The sequence below is a fragment of the Danio rerio genome, chromosome 13, assembly GCF_049306965.1.
Source record: "Danio rerio strain Tuebingen ecotype United States chromosome 13, GRCz12tu, whole genome shotgun sequence".
Taxonomy (NCBI): Eukaryota; Metazoa; Chordata; class Actinopteri; order Cypriniformes; family Danionidae; genus Danio; species Danio rerio.
The window spans coordinates 43,291,690-43,304,348 of record NC_133188.1 but is presented as its reverse complement, the minus strand read 5'-3'; the positions used below and the strand labels follow the sequence as shown (position 1 = coordinate 43,304,348).

At 36.8% G+C, this 12,659-nt stretch overlaps 1 protein-coding gene across 3 annotated transcripts in view; it reads left to right on the top strand.

Annotated features, from left to right (window-relative positions):
- Nucleotides 1-12,659, top strand: part of zgc:171482 — a 174,195-nt gene that overhangs the window by 38,147 nt on the left and 123,389 nt on the right. For all 3 annotated transcript variants that reach the window (XM_068212964.2, XM_005157052.6, NM_001128272.1), the window contains 1 exon segment: nt 11,632-11,736. In XM_068212964.2, coding sequence (XP_068069065.1) covers nt 11,632-11,736 — 105 coding nt within the window.

Genomic DNA, 12,659 nt, shown 5'->3' with positions numbered 1-12,659 from the left:
ATATTGCTGATTAGCTATTGGGCATTTCATTCTCTGACTGAAGGCAGTCGACCAATCGTGACAGGCTGTCATCGGTCCAATCAGCGCAGATTAGCTTCGCGCTAAGGAGGGGTTTGGGAACAAATGAATCACTGGACGATTCATACAGGAGTCGGGAGGATAATTAGGTAAAAATAAATGCAGATTATAAGACCATGAAAGTGTTTTTTGACTTTGCATGCATATTAGACTGTTGTTGGAGACCCTTACAACCAAGATATGACCCTATTTCATGTATAATATGGGCTCTTTAATGATTTCTTTTGTGACCCAGTATCAATTGTTGTGGTGGGGACTGTCTTATAGTACACAAACTGGTTTAGGGTGCTTTCACATCTGTAGTTCGCTTCATTTGGTCCGCACCAAGGGTAATAAATGATACATTGTTGCATTTTCTGACATCTTTGGGTCGTTTTCACACCACACTGCTGGCTTTGGTCCAAATCAGTTGAAACGAACCAAAATGCAGTCATCTGACAAAATCCACATCTCTCATTGGCCAGATGTTGTTGAACATATTTCCTAAACTGCTTATTGATTGGTCGTAATTCACGTGCGGGAAAATGCCAATGAACTCCCACAAGTAAACAAAACCGGCAGACACAAAATGTCGTTTTTACTCTGGTGGGACGACTGCGCTGATGGATTGTATGCCTGCTTTAGACAAACTATACATTTCGAGAATGAAGCGCGGCTGCAGCTGGAAAACAGTGTTTTAATGCATCGCTCGTCACTTCAGGAGGAGGCGTGAATTAATTTAGCTAAACTGCGACATGGTCATCTTGCGGAAATATTACCAACGATCCATCAGGTAATGTTTTCCCCTCGCTCTGTTGGTAAATCGCTGTCAACAAAAATTTTTCCTCCATATCCCATAATGCACAGCACATCGGCCTACTGCAGCTGAATTGGTCCAAAAGGCGCAGTACTTTTTGCGGTTGGACCTGTTTTAGTACGGATCATATTCTCACCACAAACTAACCGCTCCAGGGTTCGTTTGAAAGCAGGTCTTGGTACGCTTATTTGGTTCACTTTTGGTGCGCACCCGAGTACGATTGCTGCATTCTCACCTGCCCAAACGAACCGCACCAAAAGGGGAAACTAACTCTAGTGCGACTCAATCGAACTAAATAAGGCAGGTGTAAAAGCACCCTTAGACTCTCCTCAATTGTATTAGTGTCCAGGAAAGAAGTATTGCACCCCAGTGGAACAAATTTGAATTAGAATACAGTACAACAACTTGCACATGCTTAGAAGTCATTAGTATTGATATTACAAATCTAAATATTTTTATAGTATAATAGCTTACAGCCAAGCAATGGCATCCAGATTGTGAAGCTCATTTCTTCAGTCTCAGTGTCCTTGGAAGGCAGAGATAACCACATTTAAGACTTTCTACTAAGAGAAAAAAGATATCTGAGTGTCTGCCTGAACACTTTTAAAAGGCACTGTGTCATTCTAAGGAAATAGAAAATCCAAGCACATTAAATTAAACTATCATCGAGGTGCCGTGAGAGATCACTGATGTGTCGCAATACAATTATAATCACAGAAAATTAAATTGTGTGAAACGGGTTTCGTGTCTGAATGCACACCGAGGACTTGTTTTGGGAGCTCAGACTAAAAAAAAATCCTTAATGATGCCGCTGAGTGAACTTTAGCATGCCACATACTCATTTTCATCCCACATTATTTTAATCAAGACTCAAACGGATGACATCTCTTTAGAGTAAAAGCATCAATGGAAGGAAAGTGAATGTAGTCATAGACAAAGGTTTCATTACTGGCAAAATCTGGTTCATTATTGGAGCTCAGACTGTTAATGTGTTTGTCCAGGATGGATTTTATATGTTCCATTTCTTGCACAGACTGATCGTTTCATTCATAAGACCTCAGTGTATAATCAGGAGATACATGTATTCATTTTTGCATGTTTGTTTGGACTCTAAAGGGCCGGTAGGCATTGACTTTTTTTTTTTGACATTTTATGAATCACTATGGACCCATTTCAACTAAGCGAATTTGATGTGATGTTTAAGAACAGGTAAAACAGTGAATTATGAAACTAAAAGTGAAACATGTGGGTGCGCTTCAAGGGTATCTTGTTTAGTTTCCGCTAAGTGCTGCAAACAACACACTGGGGGGAGAAATCCAATAAGAATGAATTGTCCTCGCTGATAAAGTTGTTTATTTGCATGCATTGTCAGCATCGCTTTAGCACAAGATAAACTAAAGGAATTATGCAAATTCGGTAATGGCGTCTACAAAATTAAAGCTGATCGCAAGTTGCATGGGGTTTTCCCTATAGCTTGCAGGCTAATGCCCAGCGTTGCTGTAGATTGTGTGGGAATCAACAGAAATATGATCTGCTGTATTTGCTGGAATGATACGCTTGACTCCACAGTGTCTGGATGTATTACATTAATATTTGAAGAGATGTTACCATTTCAAAATAAGTACATGTTTTGTGTTTTGGACATACAGTTGAAGTCAAAATGATTAGCCCTACTGTAAATTTATTTAAAAATTTTTTTTTACAAATATTTACCAAATAATGTTTGACAGAGCAAGGAATTTTTCACAGTATTTCCGATAATTTTTTTTCTTCTGGAGAAAGTCTTATTTGTTTTATTTCTACTAGAATAAAAGCAGTTTTAATTTCTTTAAACTATTTAAAGGTCAATATTTGGGCTGTGCGAAAATGAATCGCAATCTCTGCATTATAAAATATGTATTTAATATCCCCCACCCAGAGCAAATATGTGCATGGCGTCTGTGTGTGACAGTCTTACTAGCCAATTGAGTGAGCACACTTTCGTTTTGCCGAATCAGAATTGCACAACAGAACTATGCAGAACGCTCTCAATAAAAAAAGAAACACAAACAGGAAAGTGTGGACGAGTGGGATGATGGCGTCTGCCGCTTCAGAATCATTAATAGATTAATTAATATCAAAGAAAAAACTGGACATCAATAATATGGTAATATTTTGCTTTAAAAGTCACACAAAGTTAAAGATTAATGTTTTGATTCATGTGTATTTCGCATGCATTCATGCAACCCGGGCTCATTGTGGAAACATAGCCCCGCGGACGTTTCTGCAGACCGCGAAATACAAGAGGTTCGTATCCCGGGAGGTATGTATTCGAGCAGTTTTTGTTTTCATGGATCCGCGAGAGGCCGTTGTGCTCACTTTTTGGCGTCTCGAACGCCTCTTGGGAGTGCGCGCCGTTCGTGCCCGTGCTGTTCTTGCGTGAAAAGCCGCCGGAGGCTGCTGTGGAGCGACCATCAGTCCGAATGACTGGCTGAACGACTGAACGATCGACCGGGTGGCCCCGTAGTGTTCGCTCGAAAAAACTAAACGCGGCCATACGTACCTCCGGCCACGTAAAATCGCGGCCTCCAGAAATGTCCGTGGGGCTATGTTTCCAGAATGAGATTGGGTTGCATTCATGGCTCACGATGCAGGTGTGTGCATCGTCTGTAGTGACTGACTGTAATGTAATGTACTATACAAATATAATTAATCATTTAATTTTCATAGGACAGTTATAGATGCAATAGATGCAGAATTGTAAAGCACTTTAACGATTTAAATGAGTTTTATTGGATATTTTGTCATTCAATGGGACTAACCGCATGACTTTATGGAGAGCTTTTGACCTACTAACTACATGTTAACAAATTTAGTTGCAAACTTGCTATAGTAGTTACAAAGCCCCTAGAGTGGACTTTACCTTCCAGTTTAAGAAAGACTTACAGTACGAACAGCTGGTGAAACCCTACCCAGGAGATAACTAATGCCATAACGCACTACCTCGCTAAAGACACGGCACCTTTCAATGCAGTGACCATAGAGGGATTTTAAAAAAAGCTCATCTAAATGCAGCATAGAAGATATACACTTCCATCTCGCACCTATTTTAGCCATTTTGTAGTATCATAGCTGTACGTTTAATGTCAGGATATTTTGTGTAGCATCTGTGTTGATTATTTTTGTTTAGACAATATAAGCTACTGAAAGGCTCTTATCAGCCATGTTAGTTTGCTGAGTGTTCTGTATTTTTATCATTATTATTATTTTTTTGTTCGTAAAATAAGCTACACTATCTTCCTAATTTGAGTTCGACTTGTTTACAGAAAGGTAAAGGTCATTTTAGTTGTTCTTACTGTTTGCTCTAGAGAAAAATAACTTTGTTTTAATCTTCTAAATATTTAAGTATCTGTTCAGTTTCTTGTTTTAACTAACCCTCACTGCATTTTTGCAGTAAGAAACTATGATATAGAATATTGAGCTGAAGCTTGACTGCAAAAATATATTGCAAATCAAATCGAAATCACAATATCTGTCAAAAAAATTGCGATTAGTTACTTTCCCCAAATCGCACAGCCCTAGTCAATATTATTAGCGCCCTGAAGCAATATATATATTTTTTGATTGTCTACAGAACAAACCACTGTTATACCAACACAATCTCATGGCAATTCGTAACTTTTTAATTTAAATTTGTACAATCTAATTCATACAACTGAGTACGATTTGCTTGTCCACCAATGACAGTTGAGTTTAGGGGTGGGTTTAGGTACCACGCCTCCTTTTTAAAATCGTACAATTTTGCACGACTGAACTCGTACAAATTCGTACGAATTAGCCGCTAACTGGGAAACCGTAAAATACTTACGTTTTCTTGTGAGATCAGGCTGGTTATACTATGATTAGCCTAGTTAAGCCTTTAAATTGCACTTTAGGCTGAATAATAGTGTCTTGAAAAATATCTAGTAAAATATTATTTACTGTCATCATGGCAAAGAGAAAAGAAACGAAGAGAAAAGAAAAAATATTTCCGTTAGACAGAGATTGGGAAAAAAATATACAGGGGGGCTAAAAATTCTGACTTCAACTGTATGTATGGAGCATCTTTAGGTGTCAAAAACACATTATTTATTATTACATTACACAGTATTATTAATCTATATAATGTATCAAGTACAAATGTTTGTACAAAAGTGACTTTATATACATTTATATAGCATTAAATGTCAAGTAAAATGTCTACTATGCAGTTCCAGGTCATTCAGATAATGCATTATGATACATTTTATTCATTCTAAATTATAATTAGCACAGATCTTTGCACAACACCACATAAATACCACAAAATAAATTAACAGTGTCCATAATTTGTAACTGAATAAATTTGCCTCTTCGATCTATCTCCTATCGGACAACTTTTCTGGCATGGTCAGTTTGCTCTGTAGCTTACCTTGTATGGTCTTGTACTTGTAATGCAGATTGCTCGGTTTTAAGTCACAAAAAAGAAAGCAAGATAAAATCAAGGTATCACAGTGCACTTTTCTTTTATGTTTGCTTTTGAAAGAGTACTGGTTGGGTTTAGGGAACGGTTTAAATCAGTGGTTCGCTAGGTGATCTGTACCACAAGCCCATCATTTTCATGAAGCATTCAAAAATGCTTTTCTTACTTAGTTTTTGTTTTGTTTCTAGTCTGAATATCTAAAAATTATTAAATCTAGAAGCATTTTCAAGACAAGAAATAAAAATCTGCCAATAGGATGAGCAAAATAATAATAATAACCAATTAATAATAATAATCTTGTTTTTCATATTGACATAGTAGTATTATCCAACTGGCAGATTATTTAGCTTGTTGTAAGGAAGTACTCACATATTTTGGCATATTATTTCTGAAAACAAGACAATTATTTTTGCTTGTTTGAAAAATGCTTGTTGATTTAAGGATTTTTCGATATTTGGACTAGTAACAAGACAAAACAAAAAAAAAGAAGAAAAGAAAAGCATTTTTTTTTTTTTTGCAGTAAAGCTGTACAAGAAGGACATGTATCTGAAACGTATATCAAAATGTACTCTAAGTCAGTGATCCCCAACACCCAGGCCATGGACCAGATCAATTGGATCAATTGGTACCAAAATTATTAATTATTTCTGTTTTATTTATTACCCGAGTCTGGACGTTCTTTTATTTTGAAAAATGACTGTATTCTCTCAGCTATATCTCAGTCACTTGAGTGCCAAAATCTAACCCACAAGCTAGCAAAATGAGTAAGAAACAGACGTCTTTGGAAAGTTTCTTTACGAACTGGAAAAGGCCCAGTGAAGGGCCCACCTACTGCCAAGGCATGAATCCCCAACCCATTTGTCAACAAATCATGTGAATCCCGCCCTCCACATTTTGCATGCCTCTCTCACTTTGACACACAAGGATCAGTTCATGGATCTCTGTTACTGACTAGATGATCTGAATCAGGTGTGTTAAGTAAGGAAGACATACAAAATGTGCAGGGCTAACGGGCCTGAGGACCGGAATTGAGAACCACTTATTTATAGAAAGTTATAATACGTGATCTGATTACAATATAAAATCCTATACAATCTACTACATCATTTTAAAAAGGTGGAAAATAAATCCTCTCTGAGTGCACCTTAATATTAAAAACAAATTCCAAAAGCAAGAGATAATTATAGATTTTCACCAAACAAGCAAAGGAAAAAATGACAGTCTGCCATAAATTCCCCAGTATATTAAAGAAAATGTCCAGTATGTTCTCATCGGCCATCATGAGCACAGGCTGATTGTGTACTCCATGTTCCTTCAGTGGCTGATTATATTTTAGCCTTTATGGGAGATTCTTGCGCGCTCTGACTCATCGGTGTGGCACATGCTGTCAGGCCGATGTTTACCCATCAGTCCCTGCACACTAACCGCACCTGAACCCCTCGGATCCGCGAGCGGGCTCTTCAAGAATCAGCATTAGACCCCAGCTGAATTCCACAAGTGCAACCTCAACACTAACCACAGATTTGCCATGTCTCCAACACTGAATAATTGATTCTGCACATCAGAATCACCCTCACTCGCAGATGGCGAAAGAGCAATGTTGAATTCTCACGACACTCCGCTGTTCAATTATACATTGAGGATTTGGTTTGATGGGTAGTTTTCTCAAATATCGTATTCATTCTCGAGAAATCCTGAGCTTAGTTTTTTTTTAAATTTTTTTCAAGATAAATGCCTGTGGTTGCTCTGACTCACAGGTTTTGTAAGGGAAACATCAATGTTCAGGAACAATGGGTTGCCAAATCTGTTTTCAACTGTCAGTCAAAATCCTCTTATAATTGGAGATAAATCATCTAGTGTGCCAACATGAACTTACATGTTTGACCTTGAGACATGCAGGTCATTTTACACATTGCATACTGCAAACAATAGGTTCTTTCAATGAATGGAAAACATTGCACCATAGGCTTATTGGAAATACACTCACTGTCTTTATTACGTACATCTTATTAGTATGAGCTTGGACCCCCTTTTAACTTCAGAACTGCCTTAATCGGTTAAATTGCTAGGTTGCTGCTAAGAAAATATCCCCCACATCATTACACCACCACCAACAGCCTTAACCATTGACACAAGGCAGGACAGATCTATGCTTTCATGTTGTTGATGCCAAATTCTGACCCTACCATCCGAATGTTGCAGCAGAGATCGAGACTCATCAGATCAGACAGCGTTTTTCCAATCTTCTATACTGTCCAATTTTTTACAACTCGGTTGTAACGAGTGGTTATTTGAGTTACTGTTGCCTTCCTATCAGCTAGAACCAGTCTGGCCATTCTCCTCTGACGTCTGGCATCAACATGTCACTTGCGCCCACAGAACTGCTGCTCACTGGATATTTTCTCTTTTTCGGATCATTCTCTGTAAACCCTAGAGATGATTGTGTGTGAATCCCATTAGATCAGCAGTTTCTGAAATACTCAGACCAGCCTGTCCGACACCAACAACCATGCGACGTTCAAGGTCATTTAAATCACCTTTCTATACCTTTCTTGATTAGAAATTTGCGTTACCAAGCAGTTGGACAGGTGTACCTAATAAAGTGGCCAGTGAGTGTACACACCTCAGCATGTTTGACTGCAGTTTTTAGGTAAAATGAACACTACATCACAGTATGACACAAACATGTGTCCCTTTAAACACTAATGAAATTTACAGGGACATATCAACAAATAAAGGATTCATCTTGTAGCACAATACAACTTAATGGTGTCCATAACTTGTAATGAAATATCAAATGTAATCCCATATGTATGGCTTTCCCGGTGTGGTCAGTTTGCTTGATAGGTAACCTGATATGGTGTTGTATTTGTGACGCAGAGTGAAGCACATTCAGTGTGAAGCACAGTTCCACAACATAAATAAAAGCTAGGTAAAATCAAGGTAAAACCATGTAGCTGCAGGGCAGTTTTCTCTTACACTTGCCTTTCGAAAAAAATTATTGCCTGGGTTTAGGTCAGTGGTTCTCAACCATGTTCCTGCAGGACCCCCAGCACTGCATGTTTTTGATGTCTCCTTGGTCTGTCACACCCATTAAATGTCTTTCAGTCTTATCTAATGAACTAATGATCTGAAACAGGTGTGTTTGGTTAACGACATAGAAATATGCAGAGCTGGTGGTCCTCCAGGAACATGGTTGAGAAAACTGCACTAGGTGATCTGTATGACAAGCATCGCCTTCTTCTGCTTGTGCACGAAGAAGAACGTGTGTCTGAAACGTACAACAAAACATATCCTAAGTAACATGTTTCAGATCAAAAAAATAAAAATGTACATCACCCTCTAGTTAAGGTTTAAAAGAGATATGTTGTCTTAAATGTGCAAAGAAACATACTAAAAGCAACATATTTCCAGTTCCTGGCACATATTTCCAGTTTCAAACACTCACACCTTTTCTCAGCAGTGTGGAAAAACAGTCTCACAATCCCACTGCAAAAGTGCACACTTCAGCTCTGTTCCTACAGTATACCCCAGTGTTGTGCCTTAAACACATTTTAAGGCTTCATAGTCAACTTTTTTTTTTTTCCAAAAAGTTTTGCAGGATAGAACAGTGTATTTGAAATCACTTTAGCTAACTTCAAAAGACACACACACACACACACACACACACACACACACACACACACACATATATTTAAATATATATATATATATATATATATATATATATATATATATATATATATATATATATATATATATATATATATATATATATATATATACATACACACACACACACACACACACACACACACACACACACACACACATATATACACACATATTTATGGATAAACCAATCCCAGAATGCAGTGTGATTAGGGGTCATCAAGAGAAGTATTGCATGTTACAAGAAGGATGATGTTCAAATCCGCCATAAATTATTGAAAACAGGCTGCTCAAAACAGTAATACATTATAAATGTTTAAATGAGCCACAGGATGTGCAAAAACCTCTGCAAAACTAACAAACGAGGCTTTTTAAGACCATCAAAATTTATAGCAGTTTCTATTCCAGAGGTGAGAAATCTAATCCCTTGTTTCCAGAATGTGTGTGTAGCATTTTTTTTTTTGCAGAAAATATACTGGGTATGACAATATAAACACCCTGTGAGAATTGCATTGCAGAAGTTGATGTTAGTGTACAGATTTATGGTTATGTTCAAAATTAGCAGGCTTGGTTTGATTTAAATTAGCCTTGTTTACTTGAATACAAGTAAATGCCACCATCTGAATCTTGTTGTTCACAAAACAACAACAATAAAGAGAGCTTGGTCCATTTCTAACTTGAACTCAGATGAGGTCTTTCTAAATATGCGCACAATGCTAAAACATCTAAACAAACTAAAAACAGGACCAAGATGTGATCATAAACAAGACAGACTTCTTGTTACAGACTGTTAGTGTTTTTTTTTTTGTTTTTTTTTCTCATTGTAGTTGAAATTCCGTCATTACAGTTCAATATATTTCAATTCATTGGAAACACTGATACTGGTATGAAAGAGGAAATTCAGTTGCTTTTTTTTGACTCGTTCACACATTTTTTAAGCTCTTCACAAGTTTTCAGCTGATAAAACTTTAATTAAACAAACATACAGCAAGCACTTAGAATAGTACAGGGTGTTCAGCAAGTTTTGCTGCACAGTTTGTGCTATAAAAATACTCTAAACAGTCTCATGGTCATTTGTAGTGGCATGGTCATTTATGTTTTGGCAGATTAAAGGGGATTTTGGATGAATTTGTTAAAATCATTTGTGCATTTTTGTCTGCACTCACCAGTCATGGTTATGTATAGGAATAAGCCTTCACATCCATTTTTTTTTTCTAAAATCATACGTTTAAGTTAAGTACAAATTAAATTGAATGAATCTTGCCAACATGTCAAAGTACATTTTCTTGTGAGATTGGGTTGAATGCTCACATCTCTCTTAATCTGAGTAATTCCAAATCTAAATGCTTTGCACATTTTGCTAGCTTGATCTTGATGTTAATTGTGTTATTCAGTCCACAGTGAGAACTCGCTTTATGTTTCAGATTGGAGAAAGTCAATAAGTCACATTATGATTTAGCCTCCAAATAATGGACTTGTATGCCAAAAAACAACAACAATTATTTAATAAACAATATTTATGTAATGTTGTGTCACATTTTGGCATTTAAGGTCTCAGAGAATGTTACATTACAGTTTTACAAGTTATTACAGAGAAAATTTTGATTGTTGAACAGCCATATATTTTTGGCATTAGGCAAAATGTATGCATTGTTTTTATTTTATGCCAAAATTATTAAAATATTGGTGTCCCAGTGGAGCAGTAGGTAGTGCTGTCGGCTTACAGCAAGAAGGTTGTTGTTTTGAGTTTTGGCCGGGTCAGTTGGCGTTTCTGTGTGGAGTTTGCAAGTTCTCCCCGCGTTCATGTGGGTTTCCTCTGGGTGCTCCGGTTTCCCCCACAGTCCATGACACGTGCTATAGGGGAATTGGGTAGGCTAAATTGTCTGTAGTGAATGAGTGTGTATGGATGCTTCCCAGAGATGGATTGCAGCTGGAAGGGCATCCGCTGCGTGAAACATGTGCTGGATAAGTAGGTGGTTCATTCCGCTGTGGCAACCCTAGTTTAATTAAGGTATAAACCGAAAGGAAAATTAATTAATTAATGAATGATTAAAATATTAAGTAAAAATTATGTTACATGTAGACATCTTTTCAATTTCCTTCTATAAACATAAACTAAACATTTTTTTGTTTGTTTTGTGCATTACTAAGCACTTCATTAAGACAACATTTTATTATTGCCAAATACTGTCCTAAACTAACAAAAAAACATGAAAGTTAATTTATTCTGCTTTCAGATGATGTATAAATATTAGTTTCAATAATTATAATTATATGACTGTTTTTTGGTCAATGTCCACAATTGCTGGATTGTTTCAACCTAATTTTGAGTAAAATGTAGACAAACCCAAATTTAAAGATACAATTTGTATTAAAAAGTTAACTCAGATGTTGGGTTTTCCATATGATACCTAAATTTGGGTTTGACTGTTGAATTTCAACATTTATATAGTGTACGAGGAAAATAAATGTTTTTTTTTTTTCTCAATATTGTAATGTAACATAAGGCATTGCAAAGCCAAAATGTGACAAATAACATAAATGTGTGTGTATTTTCTGGAATACATGTCCATATAAACATACTGTATTGTGTTTGTGTGGTCAGATGAAGTCTGCGGCAGCTGGTGATGAAGGACTCTTCACTGAGAGCTACTGTAACATCTGCAATGCTCAGCTGATCTCTGAGTCCCAGCGCGTGGCACACTATGAGGTGAGAAATCACCACACGCGCACACGCACACGCACACACACACACACACACACACACACACACACACACACACAAACAAACACAAAAAAGTGGGTACAATTAATAGGTTTCCGTTCATTTTATACTGTTCAAACCCGATATTGTATTGCCCTCACCTCACCCTACCCCTAAACCCAACTATCACAGCAGACTGTGTGCAGCTTTACTCTCTGATTAAACTCACCCTGTGTGATTTATAAGCTTTTTGAGTCACCAATGTCCTCATATTTCACCTCTTTTTTGTAATACCTGTGTCATACCCATGTCATTATACAGATTTATGTCCTGATGTCACAAAAACACACACACACACACACACACACACACACACACACACACACACACACACACACACACACACACACACACACACACTTTTGGCTGAGCAATATGACAAAAATATCATATCCTGATAGTGATATTTATCATAATGTAGTACCATATCTGTAAATTCAGTCAATTAATAATGTAAATATACAGTCAAGCCCGAAATGATTGAATTTTTTTTTCCCCATAAAGACACCTCTTGTACATCATCTTATTATCTTTTGGTAGAGGTTGGATTAACTTTAAGAATCAAGTCAGAATACGCCTGGGGTATGAATAATTTTGGGCTTGACTGTGTATATATATTCTGAGCCTGGACATGTAAAGAACTATTTCTTTTTACATTTTAATGTATATACTACATACAAATGTACTCATATAAAGTATATGTGACCCTATTTTTCCCTTTATTAGAACTTCAGGGCAAATGCTTGAATAAAATGTATTGTGTGCATAATAAAATATAAAACACTCTTCAAAAGCGAATAATTACAGGACCAACATTTAAAAAAAAAAATTTACTTTCATTTGCTGTTATTCATTATCCTGTCTGCATC